The sequence below is a fragment of the Dipodomys merriami genome, unplaced genomic scaffold (assembly GCF_024711535.1).
Source record: "Dipodomys merriami isolate MVZ:Mamm:240054 unplaced genomic scaffold, mDipMer1.0.p SCAF_14, whole genome shotgun sequence".
In the NCBI taxonomy this organism is placed as follows: Eukaryota; Metazoa; Chordata; class Mammalia; order Rodentia; family Heteromyidae; genus Dipodomys; species Dipodomys merriami.
In genome coordinates this window covers 38,490,779-38,516,603 of record NW_027202715.1, presented here as the reverse complement: position 1 = coordinate 38,516,603, position 25,825 = coordinate 38,490,779, and the positions used below count along the sequence as shown (strand labels likewise).

The 25,825-nt window shown below is 40.7% G+C and overlaps 2 protein-coding genes across 6 annotated transcripts in view; both read right to left on the bottom strand.

Annotated features, from left to right (window-relative positions):
- Positions 1-10,410, bottom strand: part of LOC138825804 (protein CC2D2B-like) — a 100,297-nt gene extending 89,887 nt beyond the window's left edge. Inside the window, exons 1-2 of the mRNA XM_070020473.1 lie at positions 10,341-10,410; positions 2,111-2,175 (exon numbers count right to left, since the gene is read on the bottom strand). Of these exons, the coding sequence (XP_069876574.1) occupies positions 2,111-2,152 (42 nt within the window). The 5' untranslated portion in view covers positions 2,153-2,175; positions 10,341-10,410. The remainder of the gene's footprint in view (positions 1-2,110; positions 2,176-10,340) is intronic.
- Positions 10,411-11,750: 1,340 nt separating this feature from the next.
- The window catches only part of LOC138826167 (ectonucleoside triphosphate diphosphohydrolase 1-like), a 96,326-nt gene continuing 82,251 nt past the window's right edge, over positions 11,751-25,825 (bottom strand). For all 5 annotated transcript variants that reach the window (XM_070021306.1, XM_070021302.1, XM_070021303.1 and 2 more), the window contains 3 exons: positions 18,717-18,833; positions 15,294-15,431; positions 11,751-13,395 (listed from right to left, as the gene is read on the bottom strand). In XM_070021306.1, coding sequence (XP_069877407.1) covers positions 13,189-13,395; positions 15,294-15,431; positions 18,717-18,833 — 462 coding nt within the window. In that variant the 3' untranslated portion in view covers positions 11,751-13,188. The remainder of the gene's footprint in view (positions 13,396-15,293; positions 15,432-18,716; positions 18,834-25,825) is intronic.

Sequence of the window (25,825 nt, the reverse complement as noted above, 5' to 3'; positions counted from 1 at the left end):
ATCTATCTATCTATCTATCTATCTATCTATCTATCTATCTATCTATCTATCTATCTATCTATCTATCTATATGTAAGGAATTATAAAAGACAGTAAGAAGTTGGGCGCCAGTGGCTCATGCCTACAATCCTAGCTATTCAGGAAGCTGAGATATGAGGATCGTGGTACAAAGCCAGCCTAGCCAGGAAAGTTCATGAGACTCTTATCTCCGATTGACCACCAGAAAATTGGAAGTGGAACTGTGGCTCAAAGTGGTAGCCTTGAGCTGAAGAGCTTAGGGACAGTGCCCAGGCCCAGAGTTCATGCACCACAACTGACAAAACAAAACAAAAACAAAAACAAAACACTAAGAAAATAAATCACTCAATGTTTAAAAACAGACAAGGACAATGAATAACCACTTCTCATATGAAAAGATACAAGTGACCAACTGTGTATAAAATATGCTCAACATCACTAATCATCAGAGAAATACAAGTAAATGACAATGATGATGTAGCATTTCATCCCAGTTAGAAAGGTTATCACATAAAAGATAAAGATGGTGAGAATGTAGAGAAAACAGGATGCTTTGCACATGGCTAGTGTGTTAGTGGCAATGTAAATTAGTACAGTTATGGGAAAAAACATTTCCTCAAAGAATTAAAAAAAACTACCAATCTCACTATTTGATACATATACAAAAATAAAAGGAAACCAGCATGAAAAAAAGATATCAATACTTCTATATTGAATGCAACATTCTTCATAAAATAGGTAAGATATAAAATCAACTGTGTGTCCTTTAACAGATGAATGGGTAATATAGTATATTTACAGTGGAATACTATTCAGCCTTTAAACATAAGGAAGTCATGTCATTTTTAACATAAAACTTGAGGATATTATGTTAAAATAAAGCCAGGCATAGAAAGACGAATACTGTATGAAATGTATGAAAAGTTGTATTCATACAACTTTAGTAGACTGGAGGACAGGGCTTGGACTGGAAGAGTATTGGAGATAGGTTGGGAAGACACTGATCAAAGGCAGGAGGAGTAAGTTAGAGATCTATTGCACAACATGATGCATGCTGTGCATGTTATTAACTGGAGTTAGTAACCATTTATTCTATTTTGAAAATTGCAGAGTAGATTTTTAAAATATTCTCACCAAACAAATAAGGATGCAAGGTTACACGTTAATTAGCCCAATTTATCCATTCCACAATTTATAGATATTTGAAAACATATTATACAAATATATATACTTTTTTCCAAATGAGAACTAAATGAACTTTCTAAAATTTTAAAAAAGAAAAAAAAGATAATCTTAGTTTGTTGGGCTTAATAAATATAACTCATGATTTACTAAGACTCAATAAATTATCCTGTTCTTTTAGGAAAAGTAAAAAATGATTAAAAAAAAGCATTTCAGTTCCACTGTGAGAAATGCTAGATAATTAAAATTAACTACCAAGGGACACTGTGAAGCCCACACCTACTATGGATAAAACTACTAGGTGAATTTTTATTTGCCCGAAAGGAAGCAGAGGAATGATTTTTTTAAAGTGCATTTTTTTTGTTTTTTCTTTTTGGGGGATCAAACCCAGGATGTTGCACTTGTTAGGCAAGTGCTTTGCCACTAAGCTACATTCCAGCCCAAGGGGGATGTTTTTGTTTTTGTTTTGGTTGGTTATGGGGCTTGAACTCTGTCCCTCAGCTCTTCAGCTCAAGGCAAGTGCTCTACCACTTGAGTCACAGCACCACTTCCGGTTTTCTGGTGGTTTGTTGGAGATAAGAGTCTCATAGACTTTCCTGCCCAGGCTGGCTTTGAGCCACAATCCTCAGAGCTCAGCCTCCTGAGTAGCTAGGATTAAAGGTTTGAGCCACTGGAGCCCCGCTAAAGGGGGGGGAAGGGGGTGATTTTAACGACCTTTATAAACCCTAATTCTATCCATTACTGTTATGCTCAAGTCGCAGAAAAGTTGTTTAAAAATCAAAATGTTTGACAGGAAACACAAAAGCAAATGAGTGCAAGTGTAAATTACCTTTAGAAAAACTTACATCTTAATCAAATTTATTGCTATAAAAACATTTAGAAGTCCTTTGGAGCTTCATTAATACTTTACCTTTTTAAAATTATCTTCTCTTCTTTTTGAGATACTTTTCATGATGATTCTTTCATTTATACTTTCTAGGTAAATAAGAAATATTCTTAAAAATCATGATAAAGAAGACTATTACAAGAATTGAGATATAAAGTATGGTAGGAAAGATTTGTAATTTAACTAAAAATAAAACAAAGAAATAATCATGTTTAGTACTTAATATTTAGTGAGTATTCAGCCTTAGTATGTAATAAAAATTCTGGTGAATGTACAACAACATGCAAAAGGAGTAAGTATAATTATTGAGAAGGAAAAAATGTTTTATTTGTGGATGTTAGGTTTAATCTAAAAAAAACTGACTTAATAAAAAGGTTGTTAAGTGACAGCATAAGTAAATACATTGTGTGTGTGTGTGTGCGCGCGCGCGCGCACGCACGCGCGCCAGTCCTGATATTTGAACTCAGGGTCTTCTGGGTGCTGTCCCAGAGCCTCTTTTTACTAAAAGCTAGCACTCTAATTGAGCTACAGTACCACTTACAGCTTTTTTGGAGTAGTTTACTGGAGATAAGAGTCCCACGGACTTTCTTGCCTGGGCTGATTTTGAATGATGATCCTAAGATTTCAGCCTCCTGAGTAGCTAGGATTATCAACATGAGCCACCAGTGCCTGGCACATACCTTTTTTTTATATGATGCGATCATGGAAAAAAATCACTTCCAAACTGCCAATTTAATATTGTTCCTTCTCCTCCTCCCTCTCTCCTGTATATTTTTGCAATATTGCAGGTTGAACTCAAGGGCTTCTTGCCAGACAGGTGCTCTTCCACTTGAACTCCAACTCCAACACTTTTTGCTTTTTAGTTACTTTTTTGTATAGGGTCTTAAGTTTGTTGCTCATGGCTGGCATTAAACCATCATCTTTCTAGCTATGCTTCCCACATAGCAGAGACTAAAGGTCTGTAACATCATATTTATTCATTGAGATTGGGAGTCTTTTTGCTGGGGCTAGCCTCAAACTGTCATCCTTTCCAAGTAGCTGGGGTTACAGATGTGAGCCCAGCTTACAACAGCAATTTAAAAAAATTCAAAATACTGAGAAATTACTTCACAGCACTTTCCCCTCCAAACTACAAACTTTACAGTGAATAAGAGAAAAAGGATCTGATTAAAAATAGAGATACAACCTGGTGCAGATGGCTCATGCCTATAATCCTAGATACTCAAGAGGCTGAGATCTGAGGATTATAGTCCAAGGCCAGTCTGGTAGGAAAGTCTGTGAGATTCTTACCTCAAATTTACCAACAAAAAGTTGAAAGTGGATCCGTGATTCAAGTGGTAGAGTGCTAACTTTTTTGTTGTTGTTGTTGGTCATGGGGCTTGAACTCTGGATCTGGACGCTGTCTCTGAGCTCTTCAGCTCAAGGCAAGCACTCTGACACACAGCGCCGCTTCTGGTTTTCTAGTGGTTTGTTGGAGATAAGAGTTTCATTGACTTTCCTGCCCGGGCTGGCTTTGAACTGCAATCCTCAGATCTCAGCCTTCGGAGTAGCTAGGATTACAGGCGTGAGCCACTGATGCCCGGCTAGAGTACTAACTTTGAGTGAAAAAGCTGAGACAATGCTCAGGTCCTGAGCTCAAGTACACATGCATGTACACACACACACACACACACACACACACACACACACACACACACACACACACACACACACACACACACACACACACACACACACACACACACACACACACACACACACACACACACACACACACACACACACACACAAATTGAGCTATTCCATGGAGACAAGGAGAGTAATTTAGAGGCCATTTTAGTAATTCACATAAGAAATACTACAGATCTGAATTTTAAAATGGATGTGAGAATGGAGCAGGAATGGATGCTTACGAGATACTCAAGTGAGAGGTCAGGAAGGTATTTTTTTTTTATTTTTTGGGGTCCAGTCGTGGGGCCTGAACTCTGGGCCTGGGCGCTGTCCCTCAGCTCTCCAGCTCAAGGCTAGCACTCTACCACTTGAGCCACAGCGCCACTTCCAGCTTTTTTTCTTTTTGCTTATGTGGTGCTGAGGAATCGAACCCAGGGCCTCATGCATGCAAGGCAAGCGCTCTACCACTGAGCCACTTTCCCAGCCCCAGGAAGGTATTTTAAAATATCAAATAGATTTGGAGCAGAAAACAAATCTATGTTAAATGCATCTTTTGTTTAGTTGGTAAAAAAAAATTAAGAGTGTCTTATTGACTCTAAGAATGTTAATATCTTTAAGATTCTTCCTACTAACATGTTAAGATTAGACACAAAAAGAGCAGCATAAAAATGAATTCTGAATTAACTTTTTATTCTCTAAGAACTTCTAAAATGAACTTCAAATCACTACTGGCTTCAGATGCCTAAATCTGCAAATTTTATCCAAATGAGAAAAGCATTAGCAGTAGCACATTTTATAGTAGTAAAGTTATTAATAACTAAATTATCAAACAAAACATTACTACCCATTATGATGGAAATATTTATCCTATATTTGCTGGCCTGAGGATGTTCATTTATCCTCCCACCCTTTTAAGAATTAAGACAAGCACTTGCCTTGAGCTGAAGAGCTGAAGGACAGTGTCCAGCCCCAGAGTTCAAACCCCACGACCCAACAACAACAAAAAAAGCATAAGGGATGGCTCAAGTGGCACAGCACTTACCTAGCAAGCTTAAGGCCTTGAGTTTGAACCCTAGAACCTTACCTTGGTGGGGGAAGGGGGAGGTGGGAATCAAGTGTGGACGCAAAGCATGGTGACATAGGCCTATGATTGCAGCACTCTAGGCTGAGAAAAGAAGATTGCAAGTTCAGGACCAGTCTGAGCTACATAAAGAGATACTCCCTAAAAAAAATAAAAAGTTTAAAAAAGAAAAGAAAACAAAACCCTGCTAAATGGGATAAAAGAACCATCTGGGGAAGGGTAAATTGCCTGAGATGGGGCAGTATAACAAGGCTGCTGTTGCCACAGGCAGTAGCCTGTGCCCCTGTCCCTATATCTGTGTCTCAGGGGACACAGTAACTGTTGCTTCCTCCTGCCTTCTAGTGTCCCCCAGTCAGCCCTTAGCAGAACCTGGCTCTGCATAACAGGTGTCTAGGAAGTTGGTGCTGAGGCTCCTGGGCCTGTGTGCAGGGGATACCAGCACAGATGCTGGAATGGCGCCCCATGTAGCAATGGCCACTTCTGTTGCACAGTGTACCTGCACTGTCCTTTGTGTTCATTTAAGTTGCACCCTTATTTACAGAGCTACATGTGTTCCAGACCTGCCATCATGGAAGGAGAAACACACAGGAGAGTAGGAGAGTTGGATTCTTTCCCCACATGATCTCCAGCAGCTCACCTAACAACAGTGAATCTTCAGCAAGTAAATGAACATTTACTGACTCAAGCATTTCTCCTTGAGTCAGCCCCCTCTGTCCACCACACCTACCATTCTCCATGTCAGATGGGGCCACTGGGTAAGATACATCACAACCTGAAGGATGCACGTATCTTGTGACCAACCAGTGGTTTTGCTTCAGGGGAATCTGTCTTTTGTCAATCATGAGGCTTAAATTCAGGGTCTGGATGCTATCACTGAGCAACTTTGCTCAAGACTAGTGCTCTGCCCGTTTGAGCCACAGCTCTACTTCTGGTTTTCTGGCAGTTAATTGGAGATAAGAGTATCATGGAGATTGCTGCCCAGTCTGGCTTTGAACCACAATCCTCAGATCTCAACCTCCTGAGTTAACTAGGATTACAGGCATGAGCCACCAGCATCTGGCTTAGAATGTTTCTTAATAAGAACAACTATTCAATGGTTCAAGATATATTCCTAGAAGGCAATATTATGTGGAGATTTAAAATGACATTAAACAAAAAATTTCAGATTACATATATTTTCTTCATTTTGTAATTGTAAAAAATAAACAGATTGTGTAAAAAAAAAGAATTAAGATAAGCAGAGCTGAGGATAGTGGTGTACACTTCTAATCTTATCACTCAGGACAATGACCAGGAGGATCTTGAATTCCAGATCACATGGTTAGTTAGTGAGAACCTAGCTCAAAAAAAAGTTTTAGGGGCTGGGAAGTTGGCTCAGTGGTAGAGCGCTTGCCTTGCATGCCTGAGGCCCTGGGTTCCATTCCTCAGCACCACATAAACAAAAAGAAAAAAGCCGGAAGTGGCACTGTGCCTCAAGTGGTAGAGTGCTAGCCTTGAGCTGAAGAGCTGAGGGACAGCACTCAGGCCCAGAGTTCAGGCCCCACGATGGGACCCAAAAAAAAAAAAAAGTTTTAGGATAAAATATTCGACAAAATTGCAGATGGAGATTAAAAATTACATTTGATATAAGCAAATCTCCTTCTATAAAAACTAGCTGGGCTGGGAAGGTAGCTCAGTGGTAGAGCGCTTGCCTTGCATGCATGAGGCCCTGGGTTCGATTCCTCAGCACCACATAAGCAAAAAGAAAAAAGCCGAAAGTGGCGCTGTGCCTCAAGTGGTAGAGCGCTAGCCTTGAGCTGAAGAGCTGAGGGACAGTGCCCAGGCCCAGAGTTCAGGACCCACGACCAGACCTCCTCCCCCCAAAAAAAGAAAAAAAAAAAACTAGCTGGAACAGTTAAGTCCAATCTTCTCTTGTGAATTGCATAAAAGCTTTTTCTATAAGGTAAGGAAATTAAGAATTCATTACTTTTTAAAATCACAAGACCTAGAAATCCATAAAATCATGAGAAAACTAGTAATTCATTTAGCTTGTTCAGATCAATAGCAAGCAGTAGTCAATTTTATTTGTACAAAATGTTTGCCTTTTCTTTCCTTTTTTTTTGGGGGGGGGTCCGGTCGTGGGGCCTGAACTCTGGGCCTGGGCACTGTCCCTCAGCTCTTCAGCTCAAGGTTAGCGCTCTACTACTTGAGTCACAGCACCACTTCCAGCTTTTTTCTTTTTGCTTATGTGGTGCTAAGGAATGGAACCCAGGGCCTCAGGCATGCAAGGCAAGCGCTCTACCACTGAGCCACCTTCCCAGCCCTTTCCTTTCTTTTTTTAAGTTGGTTGTAGGGCTTGAACTCAGCCTGGGCACTGTCCCTCAGCTTTTCAGTTCAAGGCTAGCACTCTACCACTTGAGCCACAACACCACTTCCGGTTTTGTGGTGGTATATTGGAGATAAGAGTCTCACGAACATTCGTGCCCAGACTGGCTTTGAACCTCAATCCTCAGATCTCAGCCCTCCTGAGTAGCTAGGATTACAAGCGTGAGCCACCGGTACCCAGCTAATGTTTGCCTTTTCTTAACACTTAGAAATCTAGGTCTTGCTAATTATCTAGTAACCCTCTCTACTATGATGATGCTTGAAATTTCCTAAAGTCGATTTGATATTGTATGCAAATTTAACATCCAAATAGAAATGTATCACTTACGCCGGGCGCTGGTGGCTCACGCTTGTAATCCTAGCTACTCAAGAGGCTGAGATCTGAGGATCACAGATCAAAGCCAGCCTGGGCAGGAAAGACTGTGAGACTCCTATCTCCAATAAACCACCAGAAAACCGGAAGTGGCGCTGTAGCTCAAGTGGTAGAGCACTCACCTTGAGCTGAAAAGCTTAGGGACAGCGCCCAGGCCCAGAGTTCAAGCCCCACGACCGACCAAAAAAAAAAAAAAAGAAATGTATCACTTACAAAGTGATGTATCAATGTGAAATATCAAAAATCCAGGTATTGGTGTGGAGTTTTAGAAATATTTGAGGAACAGAAATTAAAGCCAAGGGGGAGGGGAACTGGCAAGGAGGGTAAGTGGGAGAAAATGAGGTAAGGGGTCACTATGTTGACAAGAACTGTATACATTAACTTACTTTTATAACTGCAATCCCTCTGTACAATAAAATAAAATTTAAAAAGGTTTTATAAAAAGAAAGGGCTGGGAATGTGGCTTAGTGGTAGAATGCTTTCCTAGCATTCATGAAGTCCTGGGTTTGATCCCTCAGTACCACATAAACAGAAAAGACCAGAAGTGGTACTGTGGCTCAAGTGGTAGAGTTCTAGCCTTGAGTAAAAGCAGCTTAGGGACAGTGCCAAGGCCCTGAGTTCAAGCCCCAGGACTGGCAGATGAAGGAAGGAAGGAAGGGAGGGAGGGAGGGAGGGAGGGAAGGAGGAAAAAGAAGGGAGGAAAAAGGAGGGAGGAAAAAGGAGGGAGGAAAAAGGAGAGAGAGGAGAGACAGGAGAGACAGGAGAGACAGGAGAGAAAGAGAGAAAGGAGAGAAAGAAAGAAAAAGGAGAGAAAGAAGGAAAGAAAGGAAGGAAGGAAGCTTTTGAAAAGCTAAAAAATTATGGTTGAGTTGAAGACAGTGACTTATGCAGGTAATCCAACTCAAGCAGGCAGAGATTGGGAGGATTGTATTTTGGGTCCAGCACATGCAAAACAAGTTCTTCAGATTTCCTTCTCAACTAATAAAACAGGGTGTGATGGTATGTACCTGTTATCCTAGCTACATGTAATATAAACAGTAGGATCACAGTGCAGGCCTTCTGGGCAAAAAAACAAGGCCCTATTTCAAAAGTAACTAAGATTAAAAAGGGCTTGAGTGTGGCTCAAGGTAAAGTGCCTACCTAGCAAGCACAAGGCCCTCAGTTCAATTCCAGTACTGCTCTATCACAAATAATGGTTGTATAGTGGGTATGTTTCTAGACAGGCTTGCCCCAAAATGTTCAAACTGTAGTTTTTTTTTCATATAGTTTAATATGACACAAAGGCTACACATTATAGAGGGAACATCCAATCATTCACTAAGGCAAACACACACACATATTAAATATCAAACTGTAGATTTGTGTGCATTATTAATTAATGGTGTTGTTTGGAAATAGATGTGATAAATCCTTATATCTTTTACTATTAACGTGATGGCAGCACAAAATTTTTACTGTAGATTCTGTATATTTGTAATTTCTTTTTAATAAAAATTAATGTGGAAACAGGTTTCTAAAATTGTGCTTTATTTTGAAAATTTATATCTAATACAATGCAATGTAATTGTGCTACCTACAAGTTAATGAGAAGAATTATTAAAAAGTATTAATTTGGGCTGGGAAGGTGGCTCAGTGGTGGAGTGCTTGCCTTGCATGCATGAGGCCCTGAGTTCGATTCCTCAGCATCACATAAGCAGAAAAAGCCGGAAGTGGCGCTGTGGCTCAAGTGGTAGAGCGCTAGCCTTGAGCTGAAGAGCTGAGGGATAGTGCCCAGGCCCAGAGTTCAGGCCCTACATGGGACACACAAGTATTAATTGGCAGAGCAACCCCAACCATGACATCTAGGAGTTATACATAAGTCCTGTGATATTTTTAAATTTTATCCTAAAGAGGTATGCCTGTGTCTCTGTGTACGTATCCTCAAGTGATGAGAAATTCCATCTGAAAGCTCCTTCTCAAAGTGAGGCTGCAAGCCCATGCCATTTCCCCATGTAAGCCAGGCTTACCACTGATCTCCACCATAAACTTTCCGGTATGATTAAATTCTTATACACACACGACGTGTGTATGAATATATGTATGTAAATATGTATTTCCTGCTAGCTCAATCCTTTTTTTTTTTTGTCAGTCATGGGGCTTGAACTCTGGGCCTGGGCGCTGTCCCTCAGCTCTTCAGCTCAAGGCTAGCGCTCTACCGCTTGAGCCACAGCACCACTTGGGTTTTCAGTGGTTTACTGGAGATAAGAGTCTCACGAAGTTTCCCTCCCGGGCTGGCTTCGAACTGTGATCCTCAGGTCTCAGCCTCCTGAGTAGCTAGGATGACAGGCGGGAGCCACCGGCGCCTGGCTCGATCCTTTGGATCCTTTGATTTTTACAATTTCTCCTAAAGGTGTCCGTTCCCTGTTTCAAACCCTGGGTCTTCTGGTAGGTTGCTCTGCTCTGGCTCTCTAATTCCAACGGCCCTTACACTGTGGGTTACATTCTACTGCTAGTTCCTCACGAGTTCGTCTTGCTGCTTCTCTAATGTGCGGATGGGGACCAGGGCGTGGACCCACCCCAGCGAGGTGTTCCCCACCACAGGGCTAACATGCCGGGCGCGGGCAGCCCCTATTCGGGGGACGCTTTTCAACTCCCTCACTTGCCCACGGGGCTGCCTAGCCGCCATCTTGTGCGGCTCTGGCCCTAACGGATGGAAAGTCCTTCGGTACTCATTTGGCCTCCTCCCGGCCGCCGATTTTCCCACAGACCAGGGTTCGGAGACCTACCAGACTGCTCGACTTTTGCCTGGATGGATGGTGCACTTTCATGTGCCTGGGAAGTGAAAGAAGGGCGCACTACCCTCGGACACTAGGACGAAGCACGACCAGCCTCCATGCGCCTCCGTACTGAGCATGCGCAGAGCCGTCCTCGGGCAGCTTGAAAACACAGGAGCATGCGCAGAGCGGTCCTCAGGCATTATGGAAATCCCTGAGCAGGTGCAGTTTGGTCCTCAGGCAGCCTTGAAATCCAGGAGCATGCGCAGTGTTGTTCTCGACCTGCCTGCCTGAGCTTGTGCCTTGGAGAACCTTCTTGCTGCCTGACAGGAGGAGGTGGGTTATGGAAACCTGGGGCCGTGGAGAACTGTATCCCCCACCTGACCAGGTGAGTAATGCGCATGGGTGCCCGGTGGTGCGCTGGGAGCCACCAGTCCCACACTCTGCCCCACTGCTGGTTAACCGGTGTGAGGGGTAGGGTAGGGCTGTACACGGATTTCTGACTAGTGTGGCATCTGCAACGGCCCTCTCCATGTAGACATGGCTTTTTATTTCTAGAGCTTGTTATTCATGCAACAAATTTATTATTAGTACTGGGGTTTGAACTCAGGGCCCCTGCTTGCTCAGGTTATGCTCTATCATTTGAGTTACGTCCCCAGCCCGACTTTTGCTCGTTATTTTGTAGATGGGAGTCTCAGAAATTTTCTCAGGAATTTGAAACCCAGGCTGGTTTCGCCATCCTCAGGATGTCAGCCTCCTGAGTCATGTGCCCTCATGCTGGGCTAAAAATATGTTTTCGAGTGTTAGGGTATTTGACATGCTTACCTATGTTTATTAAAATAAATAAATGAGACCACTTTTTTGTTGTGTTTTTTGCCCCTGTTCTTGTTTCAAGTTTTATAAAATGAGTTAAATATCAAGTGTTGTGATACTTATTCTGGGATATTAAACAAAGATGAAGTTAGGAAACTTGCTAGCAAGTGTGTTTGTGTGCTTGCTAGGCAGGTTGCTCTATCACTTGACCCCTTTTGGGCTTTTGATATTCCTACAAGGCATTTTATTTTTGGTTCTGGTCCTAGGGCTTTGAGTCAGCAATTGGGTGCTGTCCCTGAGCATTTTTGCTGAAGATGAGTACTTCTGTAATCCTAGCTACTCAGAAGGTTGAGAGGATGAGATCTGAGGATCAGGTTCAAAGCCACCAAAAAACTGGAAGTGCATCTGAGGCTCAAAAGGTAGTATGTTAGCCTCAAGCCCAAAAGCTCAGGAACAGTGCCCAAGCCCAAGACTGGCACATACACACAAACAATATGGCCAACACCACCAGCAGGAAAGTTTGAATATTTCTTAATTTGGTCTCTAATTCTTAATCATAAGGTCCAGTAAATTCAGGTGTGATATCAGAAAAAAATCACTGCACACAGCTTTAATAAGTTTATATTCACCAGCTTTATAAAAAAAAATGGCTTGATCGTTCAAGAGATACAGGGACATTTGGCTTTTAGTTTGTAGGAGAGCTTGCTTTCTTTCTGCATCGGCTCAACAGTCAGTCCTTGGATCCAGAAATGGACAGGTTGCCTGGGATAAGGTGTGAATGATACTACCACTCAATCCTGCTCAACAGGTTACTTGTAGCTATCCTTAAAGGAAAGGGTAGGGTCTCTTCTTGTTTCCATGAAATTCCATAGCCATTTCTCCACAAAACATTCTATGAAGTAAATGAAGCTCATGCTTGTATAACAGAGATGAGAACACCACCTTCAGACTTGGTTCCCGGCACAGGAGAAAAGCATGCCCCTCCACCCTAATGCCATACTCTCACTAAATTAAATCTTAGGATGATAAATGTGGCATGGCTTTAAAATTCAGTGAACCATCTTTGTAGTAGAATGCATTAGCACATTAGCTGTCAGCTGAAAGTTTTGTGATAGCCAACTACTTGGTGAATAAGTGTTATGAAGCAAAAGAGTGATATCTGCAAAACATTGTAAATATGCTAAATGCTACTCAGTGTACTGATTTGAATGATAGGATAGTGATATTTAGGTTATGTGTATTTTTAAGATAGTAAAAACAAAACTTGAAAGATTGCATTGGAGGTTGTATTTTTCCTGACCCTGAGTCATGACTGAATTTTTCTTCCTAACATCTACACTTAATATTCTCTTACATCTAAATATTCGTATGTTCATCTGACTTAAAAAAAAAAAATCTCTGGTCCAAGTGTTCTACCTGGTAGCATCCTGGCCTCACCCAGGAAATTATAATTAACTGGTATACCAATTTTAAGGGGATTAACAATTGTATTAGATGCACAAATGTATATTTCCTTGCAAAATTCTTTGGCTAAGACTGAGAATGGGATTTATGTCTGTTCTTTCCAAAGGCATTATATGGCTTTTTTTTTTTTGTAAGAAGGAATGAGGAAGGAAGAGATTCATAAAGATTCTGAGTGAGCCAGTTTCTGAGGTTCTTTTAACTACCTCTGCTTCCTGGCATGGGACTCAGAACTCTTACTTCAGTATTGTTCAGTCAGTATTGTTCGTTTATAAAGCAAACATCATGAAAGGTGGCAGGTCTTTATAACCTATACAAGAATAAAGTACAACAGAGAAAGAGGTGACTGGGAAAGACAGACAAGATACAGTTATCTGCCAGGAGGCTCATGAGGCAGGGGTTGTAAAACACTTCCCAAGAAAAGGCTTCAGCAAAAACGAAGGAAGCCTCAGGCTGGTCTAGATTGGCCCTGGAAATCAGGGAAGGATAATCTTGCATTCTGCTGCCTGGAAGGAAGTGCTCCTTGGACAAGTTATTGTTGTTGTTGTTGTTACTTATTCCAGATAGCAGATTTCAGCTGCTCGTGCTATACCATTTCTTTCCAGAAGTAGGAAGGCTTGTTACAGATAAATATGCCTGTGATGAACACTGCAACCAGGATCAGGGAGAAGAGGACCATGAGGAAGATGTAAGTGGAATGTGGGAGACGTGCAGATGATGGTTGCTCAGCTGGGATCATGTTGGTCAGATTCAGCATGTAGCCCAAAGTCCAGCCGGCGTTGCTACCCTCGACCTGCAAAGAGTGAAAAATTAGCTATTTGTGGTTAAGAAGCTAGTCTAGGTTATATACAACCCTATCCAGAACACCTGAAGGATAGTAAGCACCCTGTTCTCAAAATACAGGTTATATTCTATGCTAGGATCTGGTTGTGAGGAAAATGGCAGCATATGACTGAATGAGAGTTTGGATTTTCACTACTTAGTTCCAAAGTTCAGAAAGGAATATGGTAAATGGATTCTACCTGGAAGGACTTAATCAAATAGATCTTTGCTTTCTTGCTTTCTTGTTTACACCAATAGGGTGGGCATAGGAGGTGACAGGAAGCAGACAAAGGATGAGGAAATGATTGTTCTATCCTGTCCTATTCTTTTAACATCTTTGCCAGGCCTGGGCTGGGCTTTACTAGGGAAAATCTAGGAGAGGACAATCTGGGAAAATCTGTGTAATAAAACCAACAAGTTAATATTACTTTATGGAAGCTGGATAGCTCTATATGCAGGAAAAAAAGGATTCTTAAGTTATAAGATATATTCTGACCCTGCCAGGTGCCTAGGAATAATTTCCAATCATCTGAGAGCTGACTGGAAAATAACTGGTCTTAATTTTGGAAGTGGTTAGTTATGTGAGTTGTGCATGGTTATAGTAGAAAATGCAAATTAAAAAAGTGGAATTAAGCTTAAAAAAGAAAATTTAAACCACCCTTATCTCACCACTCAGAAGTTGTTTCTGTTACCATTTTGTGACATACCTTTTAATTCTCTCTGAGCATAAAAAATATGGGAATTAAGTTTTCTGTAGAATTCATTTATTACTATCTTCATGTCTCCAGATATTTCTATGCCATTTTAGGATTTAAAAATCATAGAAAAGGGCTGGGAAGGTGGCTCAGTGGTAGAGAGCTTGCCTTGCATGCATGAGGCCCTGGGTTCGATTCCTCAGCACCACATAAGCAGAAAAAAAAAAGCCGGAAGTGGTGCTGTGGCTCAAGTGGTAGTGTGCTGGCCTTGAGCTGAAGAGCTGAGGGACAGCGCCCAGGCCCAGAGTTCAGGCCCCACGACCAGACCCCCAAAAAAAAATCATAGAAAATTGGAAATGATGTATCCACTTTTAGACTCTTAGCACATACTGTCAATCTCCCAAAAGACTGTATTAATTTATACTCGGACTAAAACTATGTGGACATTCTTCTTTCCTCCAAACCCCTACCAGTATTAGGAATTAGTAATTTGTAATGCGTCAATACTTTCTTTTGCTTGAAATCACATTTTAGAAGGGGACAAAGTATTTTTGCCATTAGTGTATACAGGCTTAAAAACACTGCCCTTGATACTTTCATCAAGCTTAAGTCCCACACCTGATGTGTATCTGTTTCTGAATACCTGCAGGTGGCACTGCAGTAAAGCACAGCAGGGATTTTGCTTCTTCAAGGGCTTCTGCTAAGCCTGGTTTCTAAGTAACTGCCTCTTTCATAGCCATTCAGTCTCTTCCTTCACTCAGAGCTTTCAGGTTGGTCAGCTTTGAAGCAACAACCAACAAAGAGTTCATTCCTTATAAGAAAATATGATGGTCTTTTCCTGAATTGAAGAAGGGGTCTAGGGAGGGGGGCCGTGGGAGTCTGAAGTTTGGAAGTGCTGTTACATTGCTTTAGTATCTCAGTCTTTATGAGAATTAGCCATTGTACTATGGGAAGAAAGGCAACAGAGAATGTAGTCAGCTCCCCTTCAGGCCCATAGCTGGGTGATATTTCCAGAAGAGTGTGAAACAGAATTCCAGTTTGGATCAGAGGTGGAATGACAAAACAGGATATTGGGGCCAAACTTCCATCACACTGACTCCCATCTTTTTCGAGCCCAAAGCTGCTACAATCAACACCACCCAACCTCCACACATCCAACAGGTGCTCAAATTACCTTGCCCATAAAATGAATTTGCTCCCAGGAATCATTTGTAAAATGATAGCCTTGCAGAAGAAGGGAGAGGATGTAGGCCCCAGAAAAGCAGTATTCACTCAGGTATTTCTCCTTTATTTCAGGAAAAGATGTCTTTACCTAGAAGTGAAATGAAGGAAATATCATACCTGCACAAAAGGAGCTCTCTATAGCTTTCTTTGTTACTACTAGACCTGAGAAGGATCATGTGGGCTTGAGGGTTAGCTTTCCCAGAAGCATTGGGGATGGTGCTATACTACAGTGGGTGCTACAATGTTTTTCAGTTTATGGTATTGTACAGAAGCACTTTATTCCTAGAGCTCTATATGTTAATAAATACATGATCTAGGAAAAAAGTTGTTCCTGTGGTATAGTATGTTTTAAAGCAGTTAATTTCAGTATCTTTTTCATCCCCTAAACTTGATATTTTAATATTATTAGAATATTAATATTTAATATGAACAGAATATTATTCTATTTAATATGTTAATGTATTATATAATTTTATAAATACTGTATATGAGAAGAGTCTGTTAATTTTTAGTCAGTGTTTCCTATATATTCTTCATCAGATTCTTTGGCTAAGAGCCTCTATAAACATCTTAAGGGAATAATGTCCAAAAAAACCCTTACCACACACTTAGTTTAGTATGTGTACTGACAGCAACATTCTCAAAGAGCATGTTAGTTCTCACCCCAGTCACTCAAAATTTGCACTTTCTGATGATTCTTTGGTGATTCATGTGCACAGTACAGTCTGAGAAACACATTCAGCTCTGGAAACATTTTACTGGCTAAGTACTTAGCTTGGTGGGAAAGCACTTGCTTCGCATATGCAAGGCCCTGGGTTCAGTTTCCATTACTACAAAGCAACAATATGGCCAATTACAAATGGTCAATAAATACATGAAGAAATGTTCAACATCTTTAGTCATAAAGGAAATGTAAATTAAAATGACACATTTTTATCTCACTTCAATCAGATTGGTTTTCATTAAGACAACAACCAAATTTGGACAGAGTGTTACTCAACCACAGAAACAATAAATTTGCCAACTACTGGTGGCTCATGCCTGCAATCTTAGCTACTCAGAAGGCTGAATTCTAAGGATCACAGTTCAAAGCTAGCCTGGGCAGGAAAGTCTGAGAGACTCATCTCCAATTAACCACCAGAAATCCAGATGTGGAGCTTTGGCTCAAAGTGATAGAACACTAGCTTTGAGCAAGATTGCTCAGGGACAGTGCCCAAGTCCTGAGTTCAAGACCCATGACCGACCAAAAAGAGAAAAAAAAGAAAGAAAAAAAAGAATTATGGATGTAACTGGATATTTTTATGTTAACTGTGAGGCCAAACATAGGAATATGAATACCTCATGTTTCTTCTCATATGCAGAATCTAAGTTTTTAAAATGGCATGAAACTATATTAATAAGAAATAAAGTCTCTTTTTTTTCAGTTAAAAATGGCATGGAAGTAGACCGAAGAACTAACTTGGGAAGAAGAAAGTACACAGGGGAAAGGAAGGGAAAGAAATAGAGGAATTATTATGATTAACGTACTTTGCATGTATGCATGAAAATGTCACAGTGCAACTGATTTTGTACAAATATATGCTAATAAAAACTTAAAAAAAAAAAAAAGAACACTGCATGGGCAGCTTAGTGGTAGAACACTTGGCTAACACATAAAGCCCTGCATTCAATCCTCAGCAACACATAAAACACTAACAACAAGATAAAAGGTAACATGTTAGTGAGGATATAGAGAAAAAAGAACCCTTACATGCTGGTAATAGGAACGCAAATCAGTACAGCCATTTTAAAAATAGTACAGCCAGGTGCTGGTGACTCAGAATTGTAATCTTAGCCACTCAGAACTGAGGACCTTGGTTTGAAGTTAGGCTGGGCAGCTAAGTTCAGGAGACTCTAATTTCCATTTAATTACCAAAAAAGTCAGAAGTGGAGCTATGACTCAAGTGTAGCATATGTACATATGTTGAAAATATCACACTCTACCACATGAAAACATAGTTATTATGTATCAGCCAAAAATGAAAGTAAAAGACGTTTTAAAAAAGCAAGGGCAATAGTATAAATACTGCAATTGCTAGCAGATCAGTAAGACAAGAGAAAGCAACAAAAGGGATCCAAATAGGAAAGGAAGAAGTCAAACTACCTCTATTTGCAGATGATGTGATTCTATGTCTAGAAGGACATAGATTCCACCCTAAAAACTCCTAGACTTGATAAGCACCTTCGGCAAAGTAGCAAGATATAGAATTATCACACAAAAATCAGCTTTCTATCAACAATGAGATGGAGAAGGACATTAGAAGAATAATACCATTCACAGTAACCTAAAAACAACAACAAAACAAAACAAACCCACCAAGAAATAAACCTAACCAAGGACCTCTATAATGAAAACTATAAATCTTTGAAGAGAGAGATTGAAGAAGACACCAGGAGACAGAAAGACTTTCCATGTTTGTCAAACTGACTAAAGTATGGTAGGGATGGGTTTCCATAATGTAACCCCTTTGAGCAATTAACAGGTTAACAAGATAAATATCTGGAAGCTAAAACATATGAGGGTGGTAGGGCTGAGTGAACAGGGTGGATGAATGGAGAGAGGAATGGTAGGTGAATGTAGTCATAATATTTAATGGATATATGTGAAAATAAAACTAGGAAACCTGAGATGAGTGGGGATGGGTTAGATGAGGGCAGTAATGGCAGGGGCATCACTGAACAAGATGAATTGTACACAATGGACGTGTTAAAAGCATTCTAAACAGCCACACACCGGTGGCTCACACTTATAATTCTAGCTACTCAGGAGGCTGAGATCTGAGGACAGAGGTTCGAAGCCAGCCCAGGCAGGAAAAGTCTGTGAAACTCTTATCTCTAATAAACCACCAGAAAATGGGAAGTGGCACTGTGCCTCAAGTGGTAGAACGCTAGCCTTGAGCTGAAGAGCTCAGGGACAGCGCCCAAGCCCCACGACCAACAAAATAAAAAATAAAAATAAAAAAGAAGGGAATACTGAGATATGGGGCTTCTGGCATAGCCTTTTCTATACACAGTATCTGGTTCTACTCATGATTTCAGACAAAAGGGCCACATCAGCCAACTTGGGTCCATGATGAAATGCATAACATCAAGGTTGAAAAAGCAGTGATTGAGGTAGAGATGAACTGCTAACTGTATGTCAGTAGAGCCTATTAAAGGACTTCATATAAAGTGAGAAACACCAAGAAATGTGGATAAATTCATTCTTTACTCCACCACTGGATTTCTCTAACACATTTACTGGATATTAGTCAAACCTGGATGAAGTTAAGAACAGATTCATAACCTCCCCAGTAGTGACAGCAATTGACAGTTTCTGTTTCTAGTTACTTACCTCCTCCCAGGACTTAGAGCAGAAATTTCCCATTATCTCAATCATCTGTTCCTCAGAGGACACTTTGTCCGATGTTAAGTTTAAAAAATCCATCACAAAATAGAAAGCTGAAAATGCCTGCGGTAGAAACACCCACAGTTTTAGGCTGTGCCTAACACACAGGAACATTGACTTGGTCCTTTGGGGGGCTCAATTTTGGCTCTGAAAATAGCAAAGAAACCCTCCACTGGCAATTCACTACTATAGCATCTGTATGCTTCAATTCCAGTGAAAAGCCCAGTGGAAGTTTCTCAAAAGACACTGTGAGTTTTTTATTGTTTGTTTTGTTTTTAAACCATATCCCCCCCCCACACACACTACAGTGAAATGGTTTAAGTGGTACAATGCCAGCCAGATTGAAAAGGTATCAACAACACACACACACACATCTCATGTGTAGTAAGTAAATAGTTAATAAAATTAATAACTGTAAATATTTCTATTTTCCTTTTTTTGGCATGATTTCTCCCCTATTTCAGATCTAAACAGTTGTCTGGCAATGTAGTTGACATTTCATTAAAGGTTTCCAAAAGAACAAGGTCAGAAAGTTAACCCAAAGCGACATTGATTCATAAAGGAATTAAAAACAACCTAAGTTGTGTTAAATCATTTCCCAAGGGTCAAATCAAAAGGTATGGACAGCACTTAGAAATATTAAGTGAAGCATCTGTAGTCACAGAAGAAACATGATCTTGTTACAGTTTTTTTTTAAATTTTAATCAAGGTCCTTTTCCAAACCACACAGCTGACATATCCCCTCCCTTCATAGAGCCAAGGGGAAACGCTGCTGAGTGAGCTGGGTATGTTCATCTTTCTTGCTGTACTTCAGAATAAAGATCGTTATCTTCCCTTGATCACTCAGTTCATTCACATTCACATGAATTCATTTTCTCATTCCATCAGCCTGTCAGCTGAAAGTTTTTCAGAAATCTGCCACAGTCTGGTTTAGTATCTAAGGTCAATTTCTCTGGGAATATCTCTTCTGTCATGGACTACTGTTTATACATACAGATTGGAATTCAAACTAGGAAAATAGTGTTGATAGACTGATGGCAGGGTTTAGGTTCTTCCCCCTCCCCCCCTTGGTTTATGTATATTTAGAAAGTAACCTTAATCTTAGTTATAATGCTTTCCTTTTTTAATTCCAAGAATGATCCCAAATGACAAAAACCAAAAGCAAACAAAAAGTCTCCTCCTTTACCCCAAGCAGCAACATTTCTCAAACTCCCATAGTTGAGGATCACATCACCAAGTTTATGCCTGTGGCTGGAAGACACTTTTTTTTTTTTTTTTTGGGTCCGGTCGTGAGGCCTGAACTCTGGGCCTGGGCGCTGTCCCTCAGCTCTTCAGCTCAAGGCTAGCGCTCTACCACTTGAGCCATAGCGCCACTTCCGGCTTTTTTCTTTTTGCTTATGTGGTGCTGGGAATCGAACCCAGGGCCTCAGTCATGCAAGGCAAGCACTCTACCACTGAGCCACCTTCCCAGCCCCTGGAAGACACTTTAATGAGGTGGGGGGAAACCCCACTATTCTGGTCTTGCTCTTAGGCTTCAGGAACTGAAGCCAGGGATTTTCTTTTGCCAGAATGGACGCAAAACCAATTCTTGAGAATGCTGACTCCATTTTAGGAATTCCTGAGTTTGTTTTAACTATCGATAGGATACTGTCCTAAATCTGTGAACTGTCCCTTAATTCCCAAACTAGGAATCAATATTATAGTATTTTTCTTTATAATATTTTACTTGGTATCTACATCCTATGGGTCTACATTTGAGTAACAAATTAGGATAGAAACACTCTAATCTTCAGGAAGCATAGCTTTTGTTTGTTTGTTTGTTTTTTCAGTCATGGGGCTTGAACTGTAGGCCTGGGCACTGTCCCTGAGTTCTTGAGCTCAAGGTTAGCGCTCTACCACAGTGCCACTTCAGACTTTTCTGTTTTCTGGTGCTGAGGAATCAAACCCAGGGCCTCATGCATATAAGGCAAGCACTCTACCACTGAGCCACCTTCCCAGCCCCAGGAAGCATAGCTTTAAAAAGTCAGAAGTCAGTAGCTCATACTTAATTATAGCAACAGGGAGGTTGAGATTGAGAGAATCTCTGTTCAAAGCCAGCCTGGGCAGAGCATTTACCAGACTTCTCAATTAAGAGTTGAGCATGGTGGTATAGACCTGTTATTCTAGTTACATAAACTAGTCTATAAACTAGTTGGACCATGTCCAGGCATATACAGGGACAGGAAACTAGACCTTATCTGAAAAATAACCGGCAGGAAAGGGTTGGAGGTATGACTCAGCAGTATACCACTCACCTAGTAAGGTCCTGAGTTCAAGCCTCAGTACTGAAAATAACAAGTCAGTTTCTCATCTTTCAGTTTCTAGTTTAGACAGTATTTATAGAAAGTTATTTAAAGAGTATAAGACTCTTTTCTTCTAGCTACTCTGAAATCTATTAAAACCTATCTCAGTGTGTTGTTATACAACTATAGTTCTAGATAATTTGGAAGTTAAGGGAGGAAGATCTCTTGATCCCAAGAGTTCAAGTGCTGCCTTGACGAATTAGACTCCATCTAAAAAAAGTTTAAAAAATCTACATTACTATTTTCTACATCTAAACAATAGCAATCTGAAATCTGGATCTTGCCAGAGTTTCCAATTTCAGGGCATTTTGATTTGACATTAAGGATGCCCGACCTCTATAGCAACTTTAACCTGAAGGCAAAATATTTATGAGCCACTTACCATGTGATGATAACTTTTTGGTGGTTAAAGCAATATAGATTTTTAGTCTATTTACTACCATTAATACATAGTCTTTTATAAAAATTAAAAAGTCAAAATGTATGTAAACCAAGATTTACATATGATACATGATATCATTCAGTCAAAAGAATGGTAAGAAAGAGCAGCATTAAATCACAATTCCACAAATACACTGTAGCCCATACTACGTCACTGTGGTGGTTTCTTTCACAGTACCTCCATTTTGCTGTTATGTGAGCTCAAGTGTGGTGAATCTCTGATTAAAATACATGTTACACATCTGATATCCACATGAGCAATTTCATTTCTCTAGTACATTGCATATTACAGTACATAGTGATCTTTTATGGTTCTTATGTATTTCCACTGTGTACAATACAGATAATGTAAATATGTGTTAAGTATGGTACAGGTAAGGCTTCTGGAATGACAGTCTATATGAATAGTAATTACATTTTGGAGGATTCAGGTTTGATCAGTACCAGGAACCTCAGAGATCCCTGAGCCTCATCTGCACAAAGGGGATGGAGGCGTGGCTTATGTGGTAGACTGTTTAGCAAGCACAGGGCCCTCAGTTCAAAAGATTAGACTTGAAAACCTCAAATGCTATTCTTTTGCCCATTGACCAGATAACTAGAACTATCTGCATTATTAATATAGCATGTGGTTTTGATTATTTTAACTAAGGATATCTTTTTGGTAATGACAAAAATTTTTAAACGGGTTTTTCTCAGTATTTTTTTTTTCAGTCGTGGGGCTAGAACTCTGGGCTTGAGCGCTGTCCCTCAGCTCTTCAGCTCAAGGCTAGCATTCTACCACTTGAGCTACAGCGCCACTTCCGGTTTTCTGGTGGTTTATTGGAGATAAGAGTTTCAGGTAACTTCCTGCCTGGGCTAGCTTTGAACCGCAGTCTTCAGATCTTAACCTCCTGAGTAGCTAGGATTACAGGCATGAGCTACCTGCGCCAAGCTTCAATATCCTTTTAATGATTTCACTTTTATATCTGGTTAAGGTAAGATTTTATGGAAGGTTATTTAAAGAGTATTTAACTCTTTCCTTCTATCTACCCTGAAATCTGTTAAATCCTATCTCAGTGTGTTGTTATACAACTATAGTCCCAGATTTTAAATTATCTGATAAAGGAGGAAGAGAGGAAGGAGGAAAAGCTGAGCATGGTACTTGTAATTATTGCTACTCTGAAGGCTGAGGCAGGAAGATCACCAAGTTCAGGGTTAGCCTGTTCAAATTATTTATGCCCTGACTCAAACAAACAAACACTTTTTTAAAGGGCTTGAACATGTTGAATTTGTACACTAATTAAATAACAACAACAAATAATATATAAAATAAAATGAAAAACAATAAACATTTTCAAAAGAGAGGCTGGGGGATATAGGCTCAGTGATGGAACGCTTATCTAGCATCTGCCAGTCCTGATATTGACTCCATTCCCCAGGAACCCCCCCAAAAAAGCCAAACAAAATAAAAGACAAACTGCAAGTACCTGTTAATAAAGGCCCTATTTGTGGGTTCTTTTGGGTTTTTTTTTAGAAAGCTGTATGTAGGGAGTTGAGTGTGGTAGTATATGCCTGTAATCACAATTAAGGAAGCAGAGGAGGAAAATTAGGAGTTGAGGCCAGCCTGGACAAAGTCAGCAAGATTTTATATCAAAAACAAAAATAAAATGGCTAAGGGCATGGATAAAGCAGAACACCTGCCCAGCATGTGTAGAGTTCAGAGTTCTATTCCCAGTATTAAAAAGTTATGTATGGTGCCGGGCGCCAGTGGCTCATGCTTGTAATCCTAGCTACTCAGGAGGCTGAGATCTGAGGATAATGGTTCAAAGCCAGCCTGGGCAGGAAAGTCCATGAGACTCTTATCTCCAATAAACCACTAGGAAACTGGTAGTGGCGCTGTGGCTCAAGCGGTAGAGCGCTTGCCTTGAGCTGAAGAGCACAGGGACAGCGCCCAGGCCCAGAGTTCAAGCCCCACAACTGACAAAAAAAAAAAAAAAAGCTATACATGGATTTTTGCTTTCAAGTGAAATCAGCTTCCCTAACCTCTGTGTTGCTCAGTGGTCAGATGTATTACATGTATGTAAACAAATACACTTTAAATGTTCTAGTTCCTTACTGAATTTCTTTCTGGCCTGTGCTGTTTGTATAAATGATGCAATGTGGTCTTAAAAAATAATTCCGAAGTTACTCCATAAGTAATTCCCAACAGATGTTCCTTCTTCCTTTTTGGTGTTTCTATTTTGCCTACATTTGATTATATCTGGTAACTATGGCTACACATGGCCAAACTGATGAGAGTATTGCCAAGATTTTTTTTATTTGGCAGGGTTTGCTTTTGTGGTATTAGGGTTTGAATCTAGGGCTCAGGCTTGGTAGGCAGGTGTTCTATTATTTGAGCCACACTCCCAGCTCTTTTGTGCTTTATTTTTCTGATAGGGACTCGGGATTTTGCCCAAGGCAGCCTTGACTAGCCATTCTCTTACCTACCTACAGCTCCTATGAAGTTGGCATTATAATTATTCACCATAAACCCAGCTTCTCTGTTGAGATGAGTTCTTACTAAACTACCCTGGCCTCAAATTGCAGTCTTCCTGATCTCCACCTTACAAAAAGTTGGAGCAAAAATCCTCCCATCATAAATTCTGGTTTAGAACACCCAGGGGAATGATTTTGAAAGTTACAAGAATGAAGCTGGATTTTTTTGTTGTTGTTGGTCACAGGGCTTGAACTCTGGGCCTGAGTGCTGTCCCTCAGCTCTTCAGCTCAAGGCTAGTGCTCTATCACTTGAGTCATACCACTACTTCCATTTTCTGGTGGTTTATTGGAAATAAGAGTTTCACAGACTTTCCTGCCCGGGCTGGCTTTGAACTGTGATCCTCAGATCTCAGCCTCCTGTGTAGCTAGGATTACAGGTGTGAGCCACCAGTGCCCGGCTGAAGCTGGATTTATATGTTACAAATACCTATGTACAAATACAAGTACCAAGGACTTGGCAATGAGAACTCCTGCAGGAATGACAGGATGAAGGCTGCTGGGAAGAAGAACTAAGTTTTGCACCACACCAGTGGTTCATGCCTGCAATCCTAGCTGCTCAGGAGGCTGAGATCCGAGGATAGTGGTTTGAAGCCAGCCAGGGCAGAAAAGTCCCTGTGAGACTCTTATCTCCAATTAACCACTCAAAAACAGGAAGATGAGCTATGGCTCAAAGTGGTAGAATGCTAGCCTTGAGCAAAAGAGCTCAGGGACTGCAGTCCCTGAGTTCAAGCCCCATGACAGCAACTAAAACAACAACAACAAAAAAAAAACACCCCCAACAACTAACGTTTTAGGTTTCACCTGCCACTAAGGTTAATGTAAGCCTAGACCCATGACACTTCCTACTGCTGTTTTTTCAGACAGCAAGACAATGAAAAGCTCACCAAGTTCCTAAGAAATTAGGAATTAGGATTGGCCCTGGTAGCTCATGACTATAATCCTAGTTACTCAGGAGGCTGAGATCTGAGGAGCTTGGGTCCAAGCCATCCGGGGCAGGAAAGTCCTTGAGATTCTTTATCTCTAGTTAACCACTAGAAAACTGGAAGTGAAGCTGTGGCTCAAAGTGGTAGAGTGCTAGCCTTGAGCAAAAGAGCTTAGGGACAGGACACCATCCAGGCCCTGAGTTGAAGCCCCACACTGACGAAGAGAAGAGAAGAGAAAAGAAGAGAAGAGAAGGAAGGAAAGCAAGAAGAGAGAGAGAGGGGGGAAGAGAGAGAGAGAGAGAGAGAGAGAGAGAGAGAGAGAGAGAGAGAGAGAGAGAGAGAGAGAGAGAGAGAAAGCAAGGAAAGAAAGAGAAAAATCAGGAATTAGGTCAGGTTTGACTACTGTAGATCCTGAGCTCTCTCCAGGCAGCTCTTCCTATGATCCTGTACTGAGTCAGGAGAACTGAGAGCTGCTCTCTGGTGGGGTATTTAGAATCGGATCTCCTTTTATCCATGCTGTTTTGTTTTTATTTTTGAGAACTGAGAGCTGCTCTCTGGTGGGGTATTTAGAATCGGATCTCCTTTTATCCATGCTGTTTTGTTTTTATTTTTGAGAAGGGAAAAAGAATATGAAGGCAGACAAAGGCCTTTATTTCTTTGAATGATTTCTTGAATAAATTTATGTATCTATAAACACTTAGTCAATAATTGCTGCCTAACAGATAGTAGATAATTTTGCAATATACTCCTTGTGATTGCAATAATGCTTGGTGTCTCAGAACCAAAATATGGGAATTTGAATTACTATATCAAGAGGTCTGTCCTCCCATAATTG